This window comes from Acanthopagrus latus, chromosome 10 (assembly GCF_904848185.1).
Source record: "Acanthopagrus latus isolate v.2019 chromosome 10, fAcaLat1.1, whole genome shotgun sequence".
Classification (NCBI taxonomy): domain Eukaryota; kingdom Metazoa; phylum Chordata; class Actinopteri; order Spariformes; family Sparidae; genus Acanthopagrus; species Acanthopagrus latus.
This window is the reverse complement of record NC_051048.1, coordinates 6,604,880-6,630,302: the sequence shown is the minus strand read 5'-3', so window position 1 is coordinate 6,630,302 and position 25,423 is coordinate 6,604,880. Positions and strand designations below refer to the sequence as shown.

Here is a 25,423-nt window from a genome sequence, read left to right as displayed (position 1 = left end):
CCCTGGTCAGGTCGAGGTAAAAAGGGAAAACTATGGAAAGGGAAGGTGGACCCAAACGCAGTTACCGCAGGCAAGATCAGGGAAACAAAAGGCGAGCTTTATTTGAAAGCAAACAGGAGGGTGGAGGTGAGGCCTCGGCCGGTCCTCCGACCGAGGTGCAGGGACTAGACTTGGCTTGGGCCTCAGCCGGTCCCCCGACCGAGGTGCAGGAACTAGACTTGGTGTGGGCCTCGGCCGGTCCTCCGACCGAGGTGCAGGGACTAGACTTGGCTTGGGCCTCGGCCGGTTCCCCGACCGAGGTGCAGGAACTAGACTTGGCGTGGGCCTCGGCCGAACCTCCGACTGAGGAGAAGAAACAGGCCGCCGACTGAAGACCACTGGCAGGTGTCGACCGGACCGCCGACTGGGGGCCACTGGCAGGTGTCGACCGGACCGCCGACTGGGGGCCACTGGCAGGTGTCGACGGGGTTGAGACTGAGGCCTGGGCTGGGAGCTCGGCTGTGGCTGCGGCCTGGGCTGGGAGCTCGGCTGTGGCTATATTCTTTCTTGCATCTGGGTTGCCATGGAAAAACCGACCCGGATTGATTAGCACCAAGTATGACATATGCCTTGTCAAAAGAAATGTGACAGTCATGTTACATAACCTGCTAACATGTACTGTGATAGATGCACCTTGTGTTCAGAGTGCAGAGAGAAATTGAAAGTCCACTGGAGGAACATGAATGATTTTCATCAGGACATGATGGTGGTGCACTTCAGCCTCTTGTGGTCAAAATGAGTATTACAGAAAGAAACACTTAAAAGATTATGCTTAAATTTCCTCCTGAATTTTATTTTGCAGTCTTAGTCCCACGTGAAAAAATTAAAATTTAAATGAACTTGGAAAATGGATCACCTAAAGATATTGTTTCACTTGCCCCTCAGGTCCTCTGAATTTTTTGTTCCCTTTCTGTGAATTCTTGAACTTCAACAGTTCCAAACGAGGTTGTTGTGACTCTGCAGACGAACTGGTCTGAAATATTCAGACGTGAGATCAAAGATGGAGGAGACACCGAGTGGGAGTATGAATGGAGAACAAGCAGCTCAGAAAAACCTTCAAATCAAAATGAACTCAGCATTAAATCTGTTTCTGCATCCCACAGTGGAGTCTACAGGTGTTAGGGCAGAAAGAAAAGAGAAAAGTCTTCAACAGATTGGAGCGATTCCTTCATACTGACAGTATCAAACAATAAGTCACATCATATTTCTTTCAAAGTGAAAATTAGACAGGTTATTAAAAGGCTGTTTTGGTTCATATATATATATATATATATATATATATATATATATATATATATATATATATATATATATATATATATATATAGTATATACGTATCTAAAGTAAATCTTCAGAATGTACTGATTGTGCAGAATGTATTTGATCCTCTATCAACACATGTTTTCATTGTGAAAACTCATTTTCCAACAGAAGCCCAGTCTGTCCTCACTGTGTCTCCATCATGGCTGAGTGCTGGAGCCTCAGTAACTCTGAACTGCAGAGTTAAAGATCAATCTTCAGGATGGAGGTTCTACTGGTATAAGACTGTTCCTGATCCATCAGACAACTTCTACAGCTATGAGCTGCTACCTGGCAGCAGCAGTGGGACTGAACAGGATTCCTACATTGTTGATGGACAGACACACACAGCAGGATATGTGTGCAGAGCTGGAAGAGGAGATCCAGTGTTTTACACTGATTACAGTCAACCTCAGTTTGTCTGGTCTGCAGGTCAGCATGTTTCTGTCTCTTAAGAAACAGATGTTATATCAGATCAGTTAATCTTTTTTCTAAATGATGATAAACTTAGAGTATATTAAAGAAAGTAAATTAATTTACTGTGGTCTTGATCTTGTTTCTCTCACTAATGTAAAACTAAACTTCACACTTTCCACCTAACTGGGTGGAATTGACTTGTTTCCTTCTGTCCTCACTCTTTAACATAAAACACAATAAGAGAGAGAAAGATATTATATCTTGGTTAAAACTTTACTCTCATTTGCAGAGCGTTCTTTTAGTTTGGATACTGAAGCAATATTTCAAGGTAGAAATCACAATTTTAACAAAATACTGAAAATACTGTTTGACCTCCTATCCCATGTTGTTTTTCAGATTTTCACTCATCAGCGTCTCTCACAGTGAGTCCTGACAGAGCTCAACACTTCACCTCTGACTCTGTCTCACTGAGCTGTGAGGGAAACTCTACTGAGTGGAGAGTGATGAGGTCACCTGAGAACAGATACCTGTCAGACTGCTCCACCTGGAGGACAATGACTGGATCTACATGCAAACTAAACACTTACGGGCTCAGTGATGCAGTGTACTGGTGTGAGTCTGGATCAGGAGAGTTCAGCAACTCAGTCAACATCACTATACAGAGTATGATTTTATTATATTTTGTTTTTCTTTGACTTCTTATTTCAAGCATCCCATTGTGTGTTGAGGAGTACAGCACACTGACATGTTAAGAGTTCTGCCCAACACTCTGCTTCATGATCTCTCTAGTAATGAATTGTTTTCACTTAATAAACATAGTTAAGTATTTAATCACACTGTGATTTTAAGCATGTATAAATATAGAATATAGATTTGGGGCTGATGTGTTCTTCAGTTTTTAGGTCCATGATCACCATTTAAAGTCCAGTGTGAAGGATTTAGTGACATTTAGCTGTGAGGTTGCAGATTCAGCAGCTGAAAGGGTTCTTGAACAGTAAGACACACAAGGTGTATGAAGATAAAACGTCAGATTTATGATCTCTGTTAAATCAATGAGAAAAGTCAAAGAAATAAACCCAGCATGTATCTTTTCTCATCTCTCTACATCCACTCATTCTCAAGTTCCTCGACCAGCTGATCTCTGACTGAAACCTCGTATTCTTTGACTGTTTAACAGATAAAAATATGATCCTGCTGAGCCCTGCCCGTCCTGTGACTGAGGGAGATTCTGTTAGTCTGAGCTGCAAATTAAGAAACCAAAAATTTGACTCCACTGTGTTTTTCTATCACAATGAGAAAGTCATTCAAAATGACACCAGATGGGAGTTAAATATCTCTGCAGTGTCAAAGTCAGATGAAGGATTCTACAAGTGTCAACACTCAGGACAAGAGTCAGCACAGAGCTGGATGTCAGTTCAGGGTGAGTAGGATTAAAATGATTCTTCCACTTTCTTTCTGTAAACTGTGTTTCTGTCTGAGAAACAAACTTTGTATTTTGTGTGTGTTTATATCTTTATCATGGTTTAATGTGACACAACTGTCATATTATTAAACCACTTTACAAAGTCAGTTTTACAAACATATTATATAATTTTATTAATAGTTAATATTTACTATTTTTACAGCAGTGTCCAGGCCTGAAAGCTCTTCAGTTCCTTTTCTGTTGATTGTTGGGCTGGTTTGTGGAGTCGTTCTTGTTATTCCTCTGCTAGTTTTGTTTTGCTACAGAGCGTCCGATGGTGAGAACTTCTTCTTCTGTTATTATACGATTTTTAATTATTCAAATTCACACACATACTCTGATCTGATGAGATAGAGCAGCAGCATAACAACCATCTAACAACAAATGTCTTTTTCACAGATTCATGCTTTGTCAGGTAGGTGCAACACTCTCTCATCTCATGTTGAACATAACATCAACACAGTTTTATGTTCCTATTTAAATGTGTTGTATCTGATACGTGTTGTAGACCAGTCCAGTCTGAGAGCTCCAACACAGATCATGTGGACTACGAGGTTGATAATTACTCCACTCTCCTCCATGGTAAGCAGTTAAACTAATCTTTTTACATATTATATTTAAAGTAATGTAAAAAGAAATCTTAGTTTGTTTAATCAGTATTGTATACTAACCTTTGCTTGATATTTATTTCTCTGCAGGTGATGTTTGTCTCTATGAAACAATCAGAGGACATCAAGAAGCTGAACATGGTACAGTTTATACCTTTTTATTTACCATGGAGCTGTTAGAAATACTAGAATAAGAAGTTTTAATTTAACTGTAAGTGACTTCTTGACAGTCCTTGAGAATATTTATTTGTCTGAAATGACATATTTTAGACTGAGTTACACATCTAACAACAAATGTCTTTTTCACAGATTCCTGCTTTGTCAGGTAGGTGCAACACTCTCTCATCACATGTTGAACATAACATCAACACAGTTTTATGTTCCTGTTTAAATGTGTTGTATCTGATACGTGTTGTAGACCAGTCCAATCTGAGAGCTCCAACACAGATCATGTGGACTCTGAGAATGATCATTACTCCACTCTCCTCCATGGTGAGCAGTTAAACTAATCTGGATTTTTTTACATGTTATATTTAAAGTTTTCTAATAAAATCGTAGGTATTGTTCAATTAGTATTGTAAACTAACCTTGGCTTGATATTTATTTCTCTGCAGGTGATGTTTGTCTCTACGAAACAATCAGAGACGACCAAGAAGCTGAACATGGTACAGTTTATACCTTTTTATTTACCATGGAGCTGTTAGAAATACTAGAATAAGACAGTTAACTGTAAATGATTTATTGACAATCATTTAAGTTTTAAACATGTTTTCATTTCAAATGAATCCAATAATCTCACATATTCTTCTACTGATGTTACAAACACTGCTAAGAGTCAGTTCTTTATTGGGAGAGTGAGGGGGGAGAAAGACAGAAGGAGGACAGAAGCAGAGAGGGGAGGATAGGGAGAGAGAAAGAGGGAGAGAGATGGGGAGAAAGGGAAAGAAAGAGAGGACAGTGAAATGTCATAAATCAACCTGAATCTCTTTTTTGTTTACTTTGCTTTTTCTCTCAGGTCAATAAATAAATCTGCACCAACTAAACCAATGGAACGGACGACAACATGAAAACATATTAATAACACATATTCTCAGGTGTAATAATATGTGAGGTCAAGAGAGAATGTCAGTATGTAAGGTGAGCGATGGCTATGCAGGGTGAAAAGGTAACCATTATATGTGAGGTTAAAGGTAAAGAACAAAGTTTTTATTACAGCTGCAGCATTTCATTAGACTGCTGTAGAAATATGAGACATGCTCAGTATTCTGTACAGTTAATTTGTTAGCAGATGATGTCAAATAATGGCTTCATGTGGATTTTATTATCGTCTCTTTTAGCACAAGACTACTGAAGCAGAATCCCTGTTTTATTTACACACTTCATCATTACTTTTCATTTTTACAGTTGTGTTGTCACCTTTTGTTTGTGTTCAGTGTTTGTAGGAAACATTGAATGCAACTTTGATACAATATGTTTGAGCTTGTGTAGCAGGTACCAGCTTTAAAGTCAGCGTCTTTGTTAAGTGTTAGATCAGGATAGACGTCAACACTGACTTTTGATAGAAGTAATAATCTGCTATCAAACAACATCTCCTATTGCATGTACAGTATGTCTGTTTTCTCTCTGTCATTTTCAAGTTAACTGAGAGGTATTGTGTGTATTTTTTCACCTCAAAGTATCTTATATTCATCATATTTTAAAATGTTTTAAATATTTTCTACATCAATAAACAGTTTGTTTTCCAGCAGTAAGCTGTCCGTTGTGAGTTTAATTCCTTTTTTGACTGCACAGCCAAACTGCCACAGAGCCCTGTAGCAATGATCATGTCCCTTAATGTCAGTGTGTCTTAAAGTGTTGATCTTTTTCATCCAAACATCCTGCTGGTTCACATTTGGAAACGTCAAGACATCTATGTAACTTGTACACATGAGATTTACTATAGTGTTGTTGCACTCAAACTGTGGGGGGCGCCAAATTGCACAAAATTCCAATTTCTACATGAAGTTGCTTTAATTTGTATTTTCTGTCATGGTTGTTGTTTCCCGTTTTATTTTGAAGTTAGGAAATTTCCCTCATGTGTCCTGTCACGCTTTCCATTTCCTCCTTTTGTGTGGTTTCCGGCCCTTTTTCTGTGTTCGTCTGTGTCATATTAGTTAATCAGCCCTTGTGTTTACACTCTGTGTAAAGTCTTAATTTACCAGGTAGCCATGATAAGGAGATGTGATTTAAGTGAATACAGAGACAGGTCAATGAAACTTCTTAAACTTTATCTTAAATGAACATCATCAGGTTGATGAGTAAGTCAGTCAGTGTACTTGATAGACTCCAGTCACTGTGCAGGTGAAATAAAAGCTTTTTCCACAGATCACCACAGGGGGGCGTCAAACCACACTAACTGATACTGACACAATGCATGTGCTGCTTTTTACCTCTGAGACGAGGGCGGCTGTAGTGAAGTCCCAGGATGTCAAGTCAAGGTTACCTGAGAGCCTCATTCTCAAAGAGTTGGAGTTCTCTCTAAGTAATAATAACTCTGTCAACTTCTCTTGTTTTACACTTTTCATGTTCTGTGACTCTTTCACAGGTGAAAATGTCCCCCTGTTTTACTCCACTCAGTTTCTACCACAAGAGAAAAAAAGAAAAAAAAGAAAGAAAGAAAACAACACTTCTAAGGTGTGAGTGATGTCACTGTCTAATTCTTAGTATCTCAGCATCATGTCATCATGTTTGAAATGGAACTTTCCCTCATTATTATCCTATTTAATATCTGGAGTCATCGTAGTAACATGAGACAAAAACAAAGGCGTCTCACTTTACAGAAATCTTTACTGCATCTGATCAGGCTGCAGCTCACAGGCCAGGTTACGTCTTCAAGACACAACGTTGTCAAACATTGACAGCTAATATAATACTTTGGCCTTTTTAGATTATATATTCTAACTCATCTAAATTTGATTCTTTAACTGAATAAAACACCACTTTGAAAATGTAAGAAATTCTTTATTCTGAAGTTAAACAAGATTTTCTGCTTTACTCTGGTGATTATTTGCTGATGTAGTATTTGAAACAAAACTGTATTTGTGTCATAGTGAATACAAAACACAGACCCACAACAACACAGGCAGTGTGGTTGCACAAACTGTCAGCATTTACTGCAATAAAATGCACAAATAAACCTGCAATAAAATGTTAGTACGTGGTCACACAGTTTAAAGGCAGTACTGTAGAGGTGTGTGTCTCCTCCCTCAGCACAGAATCTTTCCATGGTCTCAGTTTCAGGTAGTTTTGTCACAACTTCAGCCACAGGAAGTGACTGAACTCTGAGACCAACAGTTGTCATGAACAGAAGTGAGCATGAAGAGAGCAGAAAGCTCCCCTCTGTTCCATTGTCTCTCATTATTCACTACTACTTTGACATCATGAGTTACTGAGCGTAGACTGACGAGGGAAAATGGAATTTAATTGATTTTGGCGTAATTCTGTAAAATAAAAAAATGTGATAAAGGTGGAGGTATCTAAATGTTTTCTGACTGAAATACAGCTTAACATGTACAGGTTCGATGACAATGAAATGTTAGTGTGATGTAATGTGATTCGATACAATGATCTTGTGTATTTGGATATGAAATTTGGATGAGGAACAAACCTTTGCAAGAGAGATGAGCTGATAATTTATTCACAGTGGACAGGAAGCATAAACATGTCAAAGGATGCTGCGGTCAAAGCTGCTGCTGCTCTTTGTGTGAAACAGAGTGAGAAATGCACTCAGACGAGGAAGTTGATGAAAAACTCTGCTCTCACATTTCTAAGATAGTGCCGACAGTGTCGGTGCTGGATGTGAAGATGGGGCACACTCTGCTCGCTGTGCTCGGGTTATTCTGTGAGTACATCTGTGACTTTCTATGTGATGTTCAGTATTTATATCAGTGTAGTAGTTGTGCAGACATGACCTTTGTTGCTGATTTGTCTTGGTTCAGATTGGAGGATTATGTTAAGTATATTACTCAACTACTGATGAAACTCCATCTGGATTTTGTATTTGATTCTGGTCTAATGAAGTTTTCATCTTTATTTTAGTGCTGAATACACTCCTGTACGGACATGCTGAAGGTGACTAGTTATCTTTTCTATACTGACTGATTATGTTTGTCCTATATGTCTCCTACTGTATCACTCTTGATCACTTGTTTTTGCAGTTGTGTTTTTCCATATATGTTTCATTTTACTCAGTGCACATTATGAAATGACTGGATTAGTGCTCAGTTGTTAAAGGAAGCTACTTGGAAAGTGGAGCTCTGCATGATACCACTGACTTCACACTGGAATAAGTTTAGTGACTGTGAAGCTACTTTAGTTTGGTTCACTGAAGCTGTGTAGAAAAAGCTGTTCACACTTGTTAGAAAGATCAAATGAACAAAACCTTATCTAACATAATACAAATGATGAGTCTGTTACCTATTTGATCATTTTAACAGGGCAGAATTATAGAGAAGAAGATCACTCTGATGAGTGGAACAAACCAACAGGTGATACAGTCTCTTCCAACAGTCTGTCACTGACTGACTCATGTTGTGCAGTGACATGGTGTGTTTGCTGCCTCATGCTGTGTTTCTTGGTATTACCTCTGGGAGCTGCAACAGTCACAAGTTGCCAAATGCTTCACAAACAGATGGCTGACAAATTATAAACCAAACTAAAGTGTCTTAAATAATCTCAGTAGTCATAAGTCTTTGAAAAGTATAAACAGTTTCAAAGATCTTTGGAATAATTTCTGTATGTCTTTAAAATGTATCACTCTATCTCCATGTATGAGCAATTAAATCACTGTTAACTGTATCCAGCAGCTCTGTAAAGTTATTGTTAATATCACCAAGTGTAGCAGCAACAGTATCACTTATTTATAAGCCATGTTGATACAGTCATGTTTTGCACTGTGTGTGAATGATGTATGATAACCTCAATCTTGTTTTCAGGTCCAGCAACTTAAAGCAGATGGCTCAGAGCACTTAATACACTGCAGCTTAAAAAATGCTGCAAATAGATGAAACTTGAGCAAATAAAGTGAAGTTGACATTCTAATTCTAGATTTCACAAACTGATTTAATTATTTCAGATATTGTGTACATGCACTATCAGCCTTTTACTACTGGTGGTCTCTAGAAATGTGTTTAGTACTGAAATATTTATCTTGATGTGAACAACTTTTCTCTGTTTTCTTGTTTTCTGTACTTGCAGCTGTTTGTGGTGTCAAAATTGTTCAGCACGAGTTCATTGAAACAATAAGTGTTTTCATTGTGTTATGTAAAAATGTAAAAACATTTTTGATGTCATGTCCATGACAGTCATTTCTTTATTTTATTGTGTTTCTAAACCAAACAGCAGGTAGACGTAAAGCCACACTGACAGCAGACAGGACAATCATACCACTGGGGGGCAGCGTGACACTGACATGTTCTGTGGAGGATCCTGCTGGATTCAGATATCAGTGGTTCAGAAAGACGTCAGACTCTTCTGGAAAAACTTCTCTTCAGACCGAAAATGTTGAAGAATCATACAGAGTTATCTCACAAGGAGGCAAATACACCTGCAGAGGATTGAGAAGTGAACCACATGTCATCACACCCGATAGTAATGAAGTTGACATTTATGAAACTGGTGAGTTTAGTATTTTCTAATTTCTTAAACAACGTCCAAAGTGTGAAGAGAAAGTAATTGTTAGTCATGTTAGTCCAGTAACTCTCACTTCTCTCACATCTTTAAATCTCCTTCATCATGTCAAGAATGGGCTACTGGTTTAACATAAGGTCAAACTAATGTGTAAACATATACTATCAAAGAGTTGAGGATGCTTCCTTTATGTTGTGCAGTTTTCTAATAAAATATCTGGAAGTGGGTGAAAGACGTAGAGCTGAATGTAGGATTCATGGACTGTTTCCTTTGACATCAAACTCTGTTCTGCCGAATGTTTTCCAGTACTTGAGATATCTTTGTCTTGTTTAATTCTAGAGTTAGACAGGTGGAACGGAACATGTAGTAGAAATTCTCCTGGTGAGGTTGAGAGTTGCTAAGTCTCTGAAGAATTTTAGACTTCAGCGTATCAATCTGATCTCTTTAATAAAACGCAGCGTGGGAAAGCAAAAGCGTTCTTGCCTGTCCACTAAAATGTTACCACTTAAATACAGAAACAGAGGAGATTACCTTCATTTACAATAGACATAAATCATTTTCTTTCCAAAAAATGATCCTTTGGTGTTACAGTTTATCATGTCTTTCCCAGGAAATTGACCCTTTGATGCTTTAGATAGGACAGTAAATGTCATCTTATCTACATATCTGTATCTTCCCATATGGACAATGTGCCTCACCTGTGGCTTTCTGACACCTCAAGCAAAGGTTTTTTTACAAACCTGTGTTGTTTTGTTAAATATATCAAAACATTTGGACAGACAGTATCTCCCTTTTTTTATCTAGTGCCAATCATCTTTTGTAAGGAGATTTTTCATGAGGAAAAGTTCACACAGTGCTGCTGCTAATACTGTAGCTGTGAACAAGAGGAAGTGGAGGTGGCTGAGAAAACACACAGTCAGCATGTTATCAGCATAAACATTAATGTTATTAATTCCAAAATCACTACATGTTTTTATTTTAACCAGATTTTAAGCAGAAGAAACTCTAAAGTTCTGATGTTAAAAATATGTTGATGTGTTCATAAAGGCCTTTTACCAAACCGTAGAGTAGATCCTGCATGATAAACTAGATATTAGACACAAGACTAACAAAGAGGGATGATGAAAATGTTCTTCCATATTACTGTGATCAAAACAGTCTGAACTAAATGATTTGATGTTTGAAATGTTTTCTGCAGAACAGAACAACATGCATTCACATAATGAACACAGTGATTATAACAGAAGATGATGCATTTTATCTGTTCAATGTTTCATCCTGTTTGAATCTCAACCGTGTATTTTTATGTCAACAGTTTCCAACACGGCCACTTTGACCCTTCAACCCAACTGGCCTCAGATATTCAGAGGAGAGACGATCACCCTCAGATGTGACATCCAGGGAGGTGGAGTTAATCAATGGATGTATGAATGGACTAAAGACAACTTAAACATAACTCCAACACACAATGAACACAGAATAATCAGTGCTACTGAGGCTGACAGTGGAGAATACAGGTGTAAAGGAAGAAGAGACTCATATTCCTCAACACGGTGGAGTGATGTCATCACACTGACAGTATCATGTAAGTTGGATCTTTCATACATAATGACAATAAAGCAACAGAACACACTTCTTTCTTTAACAATAATGTACAGTAGCTCTCTTCAAGGCACGCAATGGCACATTCTGTTTGACATGGTAACTAAAAAGACGTCAATAATCAGTCCTGCAACTTTTGAAATATACATAAATGTACATTAATTAAAAAAATATCATGTAACCTGTAGAGTGGAATGATGGTACAGTGTAACACTGTTCAACTGGTTGAGTTAACTCAGGTTAATCAGCAGTCAGGTTAGTTGAGATGAATCACTTGAGTAGTCTCCACTTCCTGTCAGTGATAGTGTCAGTGGTTGTCTGTGTTGTGTGTTCACTCTGTGATAGACTGACAGTCTGTCCAGGATGTAACCTGGCTCTCATCAAATGTGAGCTGGGATAATCACCCTGTGAGCCTGCAGAGGATAAGAGGCTACAGATCATTGATCATTAAACAGTTGTCTTTCAACAATGAAAAACCACAGTGAAAGTGTTCAACTTGGCTCTTCAACACTTAAACACAAGGTTTTACCTTCACAAATGTAACATTCAGTAGTGCAGCAGCTGATTCATTAAGAAACCCAGGAAAAGAGAGACGGACATGACATGTAAGAGCTCCTTGGCCAGATTTAAACTAATATGTGTCCAGGGTTTATAAATGAATTCAGTGATGATATTAATGTGAATTTAAGTCCTGCAGTTAAAGTATTTCTTGTCTGTATGAACTGAAGTAAATCACAGTGACATTAATTTCCTTTTTTATGTGTTTGTTCTAAATCAAACAGCAAACAGACCAAAGGCTGAACTGAGGGCTGATGACAGAGACATTCCTGTAGGGGGCAGTGTGACCCTGACCTGCTCTGTGAAGCCATCATCATCTGGTTGGAAATACTTCTGGTACAGAGGAGAGAAAACATCTGAACCTCTGAGCTCTCAACTCTCAGCTGGACCAATCAGAGCCTCAGAGGGAGGAGTCTACTGGTGCAGAGGAGGAAGAGGAGATCCAGTTTACTACACAGAGTACAGTGATCCAGTCACTATCTACAAAAAGGGTGAGTTTGACATTTTATATATATTTAATTTGTATGTGTTGATTGATTAGAAAATAAGACATGATGTAGATTTAACTTTTTCATTTTTGTTTCCTCACTGTGAATTCTTGAACTTGAACAGTTCCAAACAAGGCTGTTGTGACTCTGCAGCCAAACTGGTCTGAAATATTCAGAGGAGAGAGGATCACTCTCAGATGTGAGATCAAAGATGGAGGAGACACTGAGTGGGAGTATGAATGGAGAACAAGCAGCTCAGAAAAACCTTCAAATCAAAATGAACTCAGCATTAGATCTGTTTCTGCATCCCACAGTGGAGTCTACAGGTGTAAGGGCAGAAAGAAAAGAGAAAAGTCTTCAACAGATTGGAGTGATTCCTTCAACCTGACAGTATCAGACAGTAAGTCACATCACATTTCTTTCAAAGTGAAGATTAAACAGCTTATTAAAAGGATGCACTATATAAACTGAAGTTAATCACAGTAACATTAATTTCCTTGTTTATATCTTTGTTCTAAATCAAACAGCAAACAGACCAAAGGCTGAACTGAGGGCTGGTGACAGAGACATTCCTGTAGGGGGCAGTGTGACCCTGACCTGCTCTGTGAAGCCATCACCATCTGGTTGGAAATACTTCTGGTACAGAGGAGAGAAAACATCTGAACCTCTGAGCTCTCAACTCTCAGCTGGACCAATCAGAGTCTCAGAGGGAGGAGTCTACTGGTGCAGAGGAGGAAGAGGAGATCCAGTTTACTACACAGAGTACAGTGATCCAGTCACTATCCATGAAAATGGTGAGTTTGACATTTGTTTCGGAAACAGAATACAAATGTATGTTCTATTCACAGTTGTTGATTGATAAAGCTAAAGACATCGTGTTTGATGTGGATTTAAGTTTTTGTTGTTTCCTTAACTGTGAATTCTTGAACTTGAACAGTTCCAAACAAGGCTGTTGTGACTCTGCAGCCAAACTGGTCTGAAATATTCAGAGGAGAGAGGATCACTCTCAGATGTGAGATCAAAGATGGAGGAGACACTGAGTGGGAGTATGAATGGAGAACAAGCAGCTCAGAAAAACCTTCAAATCAAAATGAACTCAGCATTAGATCTGTTTCTGCATCCCACAGTGGAGTCTACAGGTGTAAGGGCAGAAAGAAAAGAGAAAAGTCTTCAACAGATTGGAGTGATTCCTTCATACTGACAGTATCAGACAGTAAGTCACATCATATTTCTTTTGAAGTGACGATTATACAGTTCATTAAAAGGCTGTTTGGTTCATGTAAATTTTAAATGGAAATCTTACAATTTGTATGTTTTTCAGGATGTATTTGATTTCATTTTCAAAATTCTTTTTCCAGAGGCACCCCGGTCTGTCCTCACTGTGTCTCCATCATGGCTGAGTGCTGGAGCCTCAGTAACTCTGAACTGCAGAGTTAAAGATCAATCTGCAGGATGGAGGTTCTACTGGTATAAGACTGTTCCTAAAATATCAAAAAATGTATACAGCAATGAGCTGTTATCTGGTAACAGCAGTGGGACTGAACAGGATTCCTACATTGTTGATGGACAGACACACACAGCAGGATATGTGTGCAGAGCTGGAAGAGGAGATCCAGTGTTTTACACCAATTACAGTCAACCCCAGTTTGTCTGGTCTGCAGGTCAGTTTGTTTCCATCTCTTCAGAAACAGATGTTATATCAGCTCTGTTCATATTTTTTCTAAATGATGATAAACGCACAGTATCTTGAAAAAAAGGAAATTAATTTACTGTGGTCTTATAATCGTGACTTTCCCACTAGCGTCAAGCTAAACTTCACACTTTCCACCTAACAGGGTGGAATTTACTTGTTTGCTTCTGTCCTCACTCTTTAACAGAAAACACAATAAGAGAGAGAGAGATATGATGTCTTGGCTAAAACTTTACTCTCATTTGCAAAAAGTACTTTTCGTCTGGATACTTAAGCTGTTCTTACTGCTTACAGCAGCTGTAGTCACTTGGTTGGCTATCATTTAAAATCAACTGAAAATGGTATCAAGAGGTCAAAGTAGAAATCATAATGTGACCAATGTACTGAACTGTGTTGCAATAAAAACAAAAACAAAGCTAAAGACTATTTGAATTGAGTCGTTTTCTATCTAAAGATCTCTGTGCTCTGTTTGACCTCTTATCACATGTTGTTTTTCAGATTTTCACTCATCAGCGTCTCTCACAGTGAGTCCTGACAGAGCTCAACACTTCACCTCTGACTCTGTCTCACTGAGCTGTGAGGGAAACTCTACTGAGTGGAGAGTGAGGAGGTCACCTGAGAACAGATACCTGTCAGACTGCTCCACCTGGAGGACAATGACTGGATCTACATGCACACCAAAGACTTACTGGCTCGGTGATGCAGTGTACTGGTGTGAGTCTGGATCAGGAGAGTTCAGCAACTCAGTCAACATCACTATACAGAGTATGATTTTATTATATTTTGTTTTTCTTTGACTTCTTATTTCAAACATCCCGTTGTGTGTTGAGGAGTACAGCACACTGACATGTTAAGAGTTCTGCCCAACACTCTGCTTCATGATCTCTCTAGTAATGAATTGTTTTCACTTAATAAACATAGTTAAGTATTTAATCACACTGTGATTTTAAACATGTATAAATATAGAATATAGATTTGTGGCTGATGTGTTCTTCAGTTTTTAGGTCCATGATCACCATTTAAAGTCCAGTGTGAAGGATTTAGTGACATTTAGCTGTGAGGTTGCAGATTCAGCAGCTGAAAGGGTTCTTGAACAGTAAGACACACAAGGTGTATGAAGATAAAACATCAGATTTATGATCTCTGTTAAATCAATGAGAAAAGTCAAAGAAATAAAGCCAGCATGTATCTTTTCTCATCTCTCTACATCCACTCATTCTCAAGTTCCTCGACCAGCTGATCTCTGACTGAAACCTCGTATTCTTTGACTATTTAACAGATAAAAATATGATCCTGCTGAGCCCTGCCCGTCCTGTGACTGAGGGAGATTCTGTTAGTCTGAGCTGCAAATTAAGAGCTCAAAAAAATGTTTCCATTGTATTTTTCTATCACAATGAGAAAGTCATTCAAAGTGACACCAGATGGGAGTTAAATATCTCTGCAGTGTCAAAGTCAGATGAAGGATTCTACAAGTGTCAACACTCAGGACAAGAGTCAGCACAGAGCTGGATGTCAGTTCAGGGTGAGTAGGATTAAAATGATTCTTCCATTTTCTTTCTGTAAACTGTGTTTCTGCCTGAGAAAGAAACTTTGAATATTTCACTGAGTTTGAAGCCGCATCATTTCAGATAACTTCCTCTGATAGATTCAGTAACAAGGAATGTGTCTTAAGAAAATCTCCATCATGATTTATTGCAAAGAGCTGATTTCACACTGTATTCTGACATGTTGGTATATTTTGTACTGTCAGTGTTTCCTTGTGTATCACAACATGTGTGAAGTTGAAACAGGGATCTTCATTGTGTCTGTTCATGTGTATTTATACCTCTGAACAACAACTGTTGTATTCATTAAGCACTTTGTAAATTCAGTGTTAGAAACATGTTCTATAAGTTTGTTAACAGTTATTATGTGTTATTTATTCCAGCAGTGTCCAGGCCTGAACACTCTTCATTTCCTGTTCTGTTGATTGTTGGGCTGATTTGTGGATTCGTTCTTATTCTTCTTCTGCTCCTGTTGTATTGCTACAGATCTTCCAAGTGTGAGACCTTCTTCTTCTGTTATTAGATGTTTTGTGTTTATGTTGAATTGAAATACAGACACATTCAGATCTGATGAGATAGAACAGCAGTACAACAACTCACAATACAAAACTATGTAACAACAAATCTTTATCTTTTTACAGATACATGCTTCAAGAGGTTGGTGCAAAACTGTTTGTCACATTTGAACATAACAAGACGTTCAATGTTCCTGTTTATGAAGTGTTTTGGTTCATGTTTTAGGCCGATCCAGCCTGAGAGCTCCAACACAGATCAGAATGAGGCTCAGTGCAGCACATACGACTCTCTTCTCCATGGTAAACATGCAGTAATCTTGGTATATTCACACTTCTAGAGGCCACTCATGACCTGAGGATCCTGTTTGTAAGTGTAACATGACAATAGGACTCTGACTGTGTCTTGTTTTCTCTGCTCTGTAGGTGATGTCTGTCTGTATGAAACAATCAAACACTCTGAAGACTCTGAACATGGTACAGTTTATACCTTTTATTAACATGAACATTACATAAGAAATGCAACATCTTCATGATTTAAACAAACTGATTCCAAGTGATCGATATAAAATCCTGCAACTAAATATGTACGTTTCAGTTGCAGGTGGATCCCAGGACGTCACATATTCTTCAATTGAACAAGAAGAAGGTTGAGTGACTAAATGCAATCAGAAAATAGAAATACATTTTTTTTTCCTGTATGGATTCATGTGATTGTCTTCACAGGGCTGCCACATACACCAGAGGAACCAATTTACTCTAATGTGAGTACATGAGCTGCAGGGACCGTCAGTCATCATGACACTGCAGGTAACTATGAGTGCTCGTGCAGTTCAGTTCATGTCGGTCTTCTACCACTAGGTGTCACCAGGGGTGGAAACGTACAAATCTAGTTGGTGATCAAATTTGATTCTAAAGTGTTTTGATTTTCATTTAAACATCAGACGCTGCTGTGTTGTCATGAAACAAACACAAAAGGATCCAACTTTTCCTTTATTTTTATTCTATCTGTCAATCCATCTCTTCATCCATAAAGCTGCGCAGAGCAGATGTGTCGTACAGAATAACGTCAGAAATCATTGTTACACTGTATCTTTGTTTTCTGTGGTTTTCTTCCAGCTCTGTGAGGAGAGAGGAGAGGAGCAAGAGGAAAATGGTTGACAGCATTTCATTGGACTGCTGTAGAAATATGAGACATGCTCAGTATTCTGTACAGTTAATTTGTTAGCAGATGATGTCAAATAATGGCTTCATGTGGATTTTATCATTGTTACCTGAGAGATATTGTGTGTATTTTTTCACCTCAAAGTATCTTATATTCATTGTATTTTAAAATCCATTGAATATTTTCTACATCAATAAACAGTTTGTTTTCCAGCAGTAAGCTGTTCGTTGTGAGTTGAATTCCTTTTTTGACTGCACAGCCAAACTGCCACAGAGCCCTGTAGCAATGATCATGTCCCTTAATGTCAGTGTGTCTTAAAGTGTTGATCTATTTCATCCAAACATCCTGCTGGTTCACATTTGGAAACTTCAAGACATCTATGTAAACTGTAAACGAGATTTACGATAGTGTTGTTGCACTCAAACTGTGGGGGGCGCCAACTCGCACAAAATTCTAATTTCAACATGAAGTTGCTTTAATTTGTATTTTCTGTCATGGTTGTACTTTAGTTGTTTCCTGTTTTATTTTGAAGCTCTGAAATTTCCCTCATGTGTCCTGTCTAACTTTCATTTCCTCCTTTTGTGTGGTTTCCGGCCCTTTTTCTGTGTTCACCTGTCATATTAGTTAATCAGCCCTTGTGTTTACAGTCTGTGTAAAGTCTTAATTTACCAGGTAGCCATGATAAGGAGATGTGATTTAAGTTAATACAGAGACAGGTCAATGAAACTTCTTAAACTTTATCTTAAATGAACATCATCAGGTTGATGAGTAAGTCAGTCAGTGTACTTGATAGACTCCAGTCACTGTGCAGGTGAAATAAACGCTTTTTCCACAGATCACCACAGGGGGGCGTCAAATCACACTAACTGATACTGACACAATGCATGTGCTGCTTTTTACCTCTGAGAGGAGGGCGGCTGTAGTGAAGTCACAGGATGTCAAGTCAAGGTTACCTGTGAGCCTCATTCTCAAAGAGTTGTAGTTCTCTCTAAGTAATAATAACTCTGTCAACTTCTCTTGTTTTACACTTTTCATGTTCTTTGACTCTTTCTCAGCTGAAAATGTCCCCCTGCTTTACTCCACTCAGTTTCTACCACAAGAGAAAAAAAAGAAGAAAAACAAAGAAGAAAAAATAACACTACTAAGGTGTGAATGATGTCACTGACTAATTTTTAGTATCTGAGCATCACATCATCATGTTTGAAATGGAATTGGAAACATATTTCAGTCATGCTGGGATCTGTTTTTCTGTGTTGCTCTCCCACTAAGACACTCCACAGTCAATTTTAGCATTTTGTTCATTTGACTTGATTTTCCCTCGTTATTATCCTGTTTAATATCTGGAGTCATTGTAGTAACATGAGACAAAAACAAAGGCGTCTCACTTTACAGATATCTTTACTGCATCTGATCAGGCTGCAGCTCACAGGCCAGGTTACGTCTTCAAGATACAAAGTTGTCAGACATTGACAGCTGATATGATACTTTGGCCTTTTTAGATTATATATTCTAACTCGTCTAAATGTGATTCTTTAACTGAATAAAACACCATTTTGAAAATGTAAGAAATTCTTGATTCTGAAGTTAAACAAGATTTTCTGGTTTACTCTGGTGAGTATTTGCTGATGTAGTATTTGAAACAAAACTGTATTTGTGTCATAGTGCACACATAACACAGACCCACAACAACACACAGGCAGTGTGGTCACACAAACTGTCAGCATTTACTGCATGAAGTGTTAGTACGTGGTAACCCGGTTTAAGGCAGTACTGTAGAGGTGTGTGTCTCCTCCCCTCAGCACAGAATCTTTCCATGGTCTCAGTTTCAGGTGGTTTTGCCACAACTTCAGCCACAGGAAGTGACTGAACTCTGAGACCAACAGTTCTCATGAACAGAAGTGAGCATGAAGAGAGCAGAAAGCTCCCCTCTGTTCCATTGTCTCTCACCGGTCACTACTAATATGATATCATGAGTTACTGAGCGTAGACTGATGAGGGAAAATGGAATTTAAATGGTTTTAGCATAAGGCTGCAACATAACAAAATGTGATAAAGGTGGAGGTAGCTAAATACTTCTGACTGCACTGTGTGTGCACACAACACACACCCTCACTGAAATACAGCATAACATGTACAGAGTAGATAACAGTAAAATGTTAGTGTGATGTAATGTGATTAAATCCAATGATCTTGTGTTTCTTGGATGTGAGATTAGGATGAGGAACAAACCTTTGCAAGAGAGATGAGCTGATAATTTATTCACAGTGGACAGGAAGCATAAACACGTCAAAGGATGCTGCGGTCAAAGCCGCTGCAGCTCTTTGTGTGAAAGATAAGAACAGAGTGAGAACTGCACTCAGATGAGGAAGTTGATGAAAAACTCTGCTCTCACATTTCTAAGATAGTGCCGACAGTGTCGGTGCTGGATGTGAAGATGGGGCACACTCTGCTCGCTGTGCTCGGGTTATTCTGTGAGTACATCTGTGACTTTCTATGTGATGTTCAGTATTTATATCAGTGTAGAAGTTGTGCAGACATGACCTTTGTTGCTGATTTGTCTTGGTTCAGATTGGAGGATCATGTTAAGTATATTACTCAACTATTGATGAAACTCCAGCTGGATTTTGTATTTGATTCTGGTCTAATGAAGTTTTCATCTTTATTTCAGTGCTGAATACACTCCTGTACGGACATGCTGAAGGTGACTAGTTATCTTTTCTATACTGACTGATTATGTTTGTCCTATATGTCTCCTACTGTATCACTCTTGATCACTTGTTTTTGCAGTTGTGTTTTTCCATATATGTTTCATTTTACTCAGTGCACATCATGAAATGACTGGATTAGTGCTCAGTTGTTAAAGGAAGCTAGTTGGAAAGTGGAGCTCTGCATGATACCACTGACTTCACACATAAGTTTAGTGACTGAAGCTACTTTAGTTTGTGTCACTGAAGCTGTGTAGAAAAAGCTGTTCACACTGCTTTGTTAGAAAGATCAAATGAACAAAACCTTATCTAACATAATACAAATGATGAGTCTGTTACCTACTTGATCATTTTAACAGGGCAGAATTATAGAGAAGAAGATCACTCTGATGAGTGGAACAAACCAACAGGTGATACAGTCTCTTCCAACAGTCTGTCACTGACTGACTCATGTTGTGCAGTGACATGGTGTGTTTGCTGCCTCATGCTGTGTTTCTTGGTATTACCTCCGGGAGCTGCAACAGTCACCCATCCATCATCTGTACATTATATGTATGCCGCTTAATCCTCTGTAGGGCTGGAGCCTATCCCAGCTGACTTAGGGCGAAGACAGGGGACACCCTGGACAGGTCGCCAGTCTATCACAGGGCTACACATAGAGACAGACAACCACACTCTCATTCACACCTACGGACAATTTAGAATAATCAATTAACCTCAGTATGTTTTTGGACTGTGGGAGGAAGCCGGAGTACCCGGTGAAAACCCACGCATGCACAGGGAGAACATGCAAACTCCACACAGAAAGATCCCAGGCGTCCCAACCGGGATGCGAACCAGGGATCTTCTAGCTGTGAGGCAGCAGTGCTAACCACTGGGCCACTGTGCAGCCCTGCAACAGTCACAAGTTGCCAAATGCTTCACAAACTGATGGCTGACGAATTATAAACCAAACTAAAGTGTCTTAAATAATCTAAGTAGTCGTAAGTCTTTGAAAAGTATAAACAGTTTCTAAGATTTTTGGCATCATTTCTGTATGTTTTCATACTTTATTACTCTATGAGCAATAAAATCACTGTTAACTGTATCCAGCAGCTGTGTAAAGTTATTGTTGTAAGTTTAGCAGCAACAGTATTACATATTTATAAGCCATGGTGATCTGATCATGTTTTGCACTGTTTATATATGATGTATGAACATAAACTTAATTTTTTTTTCAGGTCCTGAAACTTTAAATCTTGACTGACTCAGTCTGTGATTCTTTGAAAGTTTCTCTCTCACACAGCTCAGTACACACTGTAATCTGTGGAGACTTGCTTTAAAAGAAGGGCAGAGTTCAGCTGTTGGTTTTCACAAAGAACCATCAGACATAATTTCTTTGTCAAAGCCAAACCTCAAATCCTTCTTAATGTTGAATGTTTTTGATGCTGTTTGAAAATATTTTTGTAATGATTTTATATCACCACTAAATAACTTGTGTGTTGACCAAAGTGTGAAGAGAAAGTGATTGTTAGTCATGTTAGTCCAGTAACTCTCACTTTTCTGACAAACAGAAAACTGTTTAAATCTCCTTCATCATGTCAACAATGGGCTACTGGTTTGACCTCCTTCACTTTGTTAACAGAAACAAAGATTTGATGATGCTTCATTTATGTTGTTCAGTTTTATTGATCAATATCTGGAATTGGTTGAAAGACACTGAGTTGAATGTAGGATGTGTGAACTATTTCCTTGGACATCAAACATTGAAATCTTTCATTATTAACACTTTTTTTGTATATCTGGACCAAATCCTCTTTTGTAAGGAGATTGTTCATGAGGAAAAGTTTACACAGTACTGCTGCTAATACTGTAGCTGTGAACAAGAGGAAGTGGAGGCTGAGAAAACACACAGTCAGCATGTTGTGCTGGGAGTTAAACATTAATGTTATTAATGCCAAAATCACTACATGTTTTTATTTTAACCAGATTTTAAGAAGACTTTAAATCCTGGTGTTGAAAATACTTTGAGTTGTGTTATGTTGCTTTCATAGAGATCTTTTATCAAACCATTTATGACAAATGGAGAATGCAGCCTGCATGATAAACTACACATTAGACACAAGACTTACAAAGAATGAAAATGTTCTTCTGTAAATACAAGGTTTTACCTTCACAAATGTAACATTCAGTAGTGCAGCAGCTGATTCATTAAGAAACCCAGGAAAAGAGAGACGGACATGACATGTAAGAGCTCCTTGGCCAGGTTTAAACTAATATGTGTCCAGTGTTTATAAATTAATTCATTGATAATATTAATGCAAATTTAGGTCTTATAGTTCAGGTATTTCTTGTCTGTAGGGGCTGCACTATATAAACTGAAGTAAATCACAGTGACATTAATTTCCTTTTTGATGTCTTTGTTCTAAATCAAACAGCAAACAGACCAAAGGCTGAACTGAGGGCTGATGACAGAGACATTCCTGTAGGGGGCAGTGTGACCCTGACCTGCTCTGTGAAGCCATCATCATCTGGTTGGAAATACTTCTGGTACAGAGGAGAGAAAACATCTGAACCTCTGAGCTCTCAACTCTCAGCTGGACCAATCAGAGTGTCAGAGGGAGGAGTCTACTGGTGCAGAGGAGGAAGAGGAGATCCAGTTTACTACACAGAGTACAGTGATCCAGTCACTATCTACAAAAAGGGTGAGTTTGACAATTTATATATATTTAATTTGTATTTGTTGATTGATTAGAAAATAAGACATGATGTAGATTTAACTTTTTCTTTTTTTGTTTCCTCACTGTGAATTGTTGAACTTGAACAGTTCCAAACAAGGCTGTTGTGACTCTGCAGCCAAACTGGTCTGAAATATTCAGAGGAGAGAGGATCACTCTCAGATGTGAGATCAAAGATGGAGGAGACACTGAGTGGGAGTATGAATGGAGAACAAGCAGCTCAGAAAAACCTTCAAATCAAAATGAACTCAGCATTAGATCTGTTTCTGCATCCCACAGTGGAGTCTACAGGTGTAAGGGCAGAAAGAAAAGAGAAAAGTCTTCAACAGATTGGAGTGATTCCTTCATACTGACAGTATCAGACAGTAAGTCACATCACATTTCTTTCAAAGAGAAAATTAGACAGTTCATAGATATATATTTTTTATTTTTAAAGTAAATCTTCAGTATGTACTGATTGTGCAGAATGTATTTGATCCTCTATCAACACATGTTTTCATTCTGAAAACTCATTTTCCAACAGAAGCCCAGTCTGTCCTCACTGTGTCTCCATCATGGCTGAGTGCTGGAGCCTCAGTAACTCTGAACTGCAGAGTTAAAGATCTATCTGCAGGATGGAGGTTCTACTGGTATAAGACTGTTCCTGATCCATCAGACAACTTCTACAGCTATGAGCTGCTACCTGGCAGCAGCAGTGGGACTGAACAGGATTCCTACATTGTTGATGGACAGACACACACAGCAGGATATGTGTGCAGAGCTGGAAGAGGAGATCCAGTGTTTTACACTGATTACAGTCAACCTCAGTTTGTCTGGTCTGCAGGTCAGTCTGTTTCTATCTCTTAAGAAACAGATGTTATATCAGCTCTGTTCATCTTTTTCTAAATGATGATAAACAAACAGTATCTTGAAAAAAGAAAAATTCATTTTCTGTGGTCTTATGATCTTGTCTCTCTCACTAGTATCAAGCTAAACTTCACACTTTCCACCTTCCTGGGTGGAATTTACTTGTTTGCTTCTGTCCTCACTCTTTAACACAAAACACAAAAAGAGAGAGAGAGAGATGATATCTTGGTTAAAACTTTACTCTCATTTGCAAAAAGTACTTTTCGTCTGGATACTTAAGCTGTTCTTACTGCTTACAGCAGCTGTGGTCACTTGGTTGTTAATCATATAACATGTACCCAGAAGAGTAGCAAGAACTCAGAGTAGAAATCATAATTTTACCAAAATACTGAACATTTGCAGTAAAGACAAAAACAAAGCTAAAGACTATTTGAATTGAGACATTTTCTATCTAAAGATCTCTGTGCTCTGTTTGACCTCTTATCACATGTTGTTTTTCAGATTTTCACTCATCAGCGTCTCTCACAGTGAGTCCTGACAGAGCTCAACACTTCACCTCTGACTCTGTCTCACTGAGCTGTGAGGGAAACTCTACTGAGTGGAGAGTGAAGAGGTCACCTGAGAACAGATACCTGTCAGACTGCTCCACCTGGAGGACAATGACTGGATCTACATGCAAACTAAAGACTGACTGGCTCAGTGATGCAGTGTACTGGTGTGAGTCTGGATCAGGAGAGTTCAGCAACTCAGTCAACATCACTATACAGAGTATGATTTTATTATATTTAGTTTTTCTTTGACTTCTTATTTCAAACATCCCATTGTGTGTTGAGGAGTACAGCACACTGACATGTTAAGAGTTCTGCCCAACACTCTGCTTCATGATCTCTCTAGTAATGAATTGTTTTCACTTAATAAACATAGTTAAGTGTTTAATCACACTGTGATTTTAACCTTTATAAATATAGAATATAGATTTGTGGCTGATGTGTTCTTCAGTTTTTAGGTCCATGATCACCATTTAAAGTCCAGTGTGAAGGATTTAGTGACATTTAGCTGTGAGGTTGCAGATTCAGCAGCTGAAAGGGTTCTTGAACAGTAAGACACACAAGGTGTATGAAGATAAAACATCAGATTTATGATCTCTGTTAAATCAATGAGAAAAGTCAAAGAAATAAACCCAGCATGTATCTTTTCTCATTTCTCTACATCCACTCATTCTCAAGTTCCTCCACCAGCTGATCTCTGACTGAAACCTCGTATTCTTTGACTGTTTAACAGATAAAAATATGATCCTGCTGAGCCCTGCCCGTCCTGTGACTGAGGGAGATTCTGTTAGTCTGAGCTGCAAATTAAGAAGTCAAACATTTGACTCCACTGTGTTTTTCTATCACAATGAGAAAGTCATTCAGAGTGACACCAGATGGGAGTTAAATATCTCTGCAGTGTCAAAGTCAGATGAAGGATTCTACAAGTGTCAACACTCAAGACAAGAGTCAGCACAGAGCTGGATGTCAGTTCAGGGTGAGTAGGATTAAAATGATTCTTCCATTTTCTTTATGTAAACTGTGTTTCTGTCTGAGAAACAAACTTTGAATATTTCACTGAGTTTGAAGCAGCATCATTTCAGATAACTTCCTCTGATGGCTTCAGTAACAAGGAATGTGTCTTAAGAAAATCTCCATCATGATTTATTGCAAAGAGCTGATTTCACACTGTATTCTGACATGTTGGTATATATTTTACTGTCAGTGTTTACTTGTGTATCACAACATTGAAACAGGGATCTTCATTGTATCTGTTCATGTGTATTTATACCTCTGAACAACGACTGTGATATTTTTTAAAGCACTTTGTAAATTCAGTTTTAGAAACATGTTTTATAAGTTGAGGAACAGAAAATGCTGCAAATAAATGAAACTTGTGCAAATCAAGAAACACATTCACAGATGAGACACTAGGGAAACTGAGGACTGACAAATATATTGGCCAGTTGTCATTGATATTGACAAGCTTATTTTAGATTTCACAAACTGATTGCCTGATTTGATTATTTCAGATATTGTGTACATGTACTATCAGTCTTTTACTACTAGTGGTCTC

General features: G+C 38.3%; 1 protein-coding gene across 1 annotated transcript in view; it reads left to right on the top strand.

Annotated features, from left to right (window-relative positions):
• Positions 1-25,423, top strand: part of LOC119027748 — a 116,255-nt gene that overhangs the window by 46,875 nt on the left and 43,957 nt on the right. The window contains exons 22-39 of the mRNA XM_037113180.1: positions 1,396-1,771; positions 2,153-2,419; positions 2,934-3,176; positions 3,382-3,495; positions 3,618-3,633; positions 3,727-3,800; positions 3,917-3,967; positions 4,136-4,151; positions 4,245-4,318; positions 4,441-4,491; positions 10,809-11,078; positions 11,878-12,144; positions 12,266-12,541; positions 12,669-12,935; positions 13,079-13,354; positions 13,500-13,802; positions 14,330-14,596; positions 15,111-15,353. Coding sequence (XP_036969075.1) covers positions 1,396-1,771; positions 2,153-2,419; positions 2,934-3,176; positions 3,382-3,495; positions 3,618-3,633; positions 3,727-3,800; positions 3,917-3,967; positions 4,136-4,151; positions 4,245-4,318; positions 4,441-4,491; positions 10,809-11,078; positions 11,878-12,144; positions 12,266-12,541; positions 12,669-12,935; positions 13,079-13,354; positions 13,500-13,802; positions 14,330-14,596; positions 15,111-15,353 — 3,451 coding nt within the window. The remainder of the gene's footprint in view (positions 1-1,395; positions 1,772-2,152; positions 2,420-2,933; positions 3,177-3,381; positions 3,496-3,617; positions 3,634-3,726; positions 3,801-3,916; positions 3,968-4,135; positions 4,152-4,244; positions 4,319-4,440; positions 4,492-10,808; positions 11,079-11,877; positions 12,145-12,265; positions 12,542-12,668; positions 12,936-13,078; positions 13,355-13,499; positions 13,803-14,329; positions 14,597-15,110; positions 15,354-25,423) is intronic.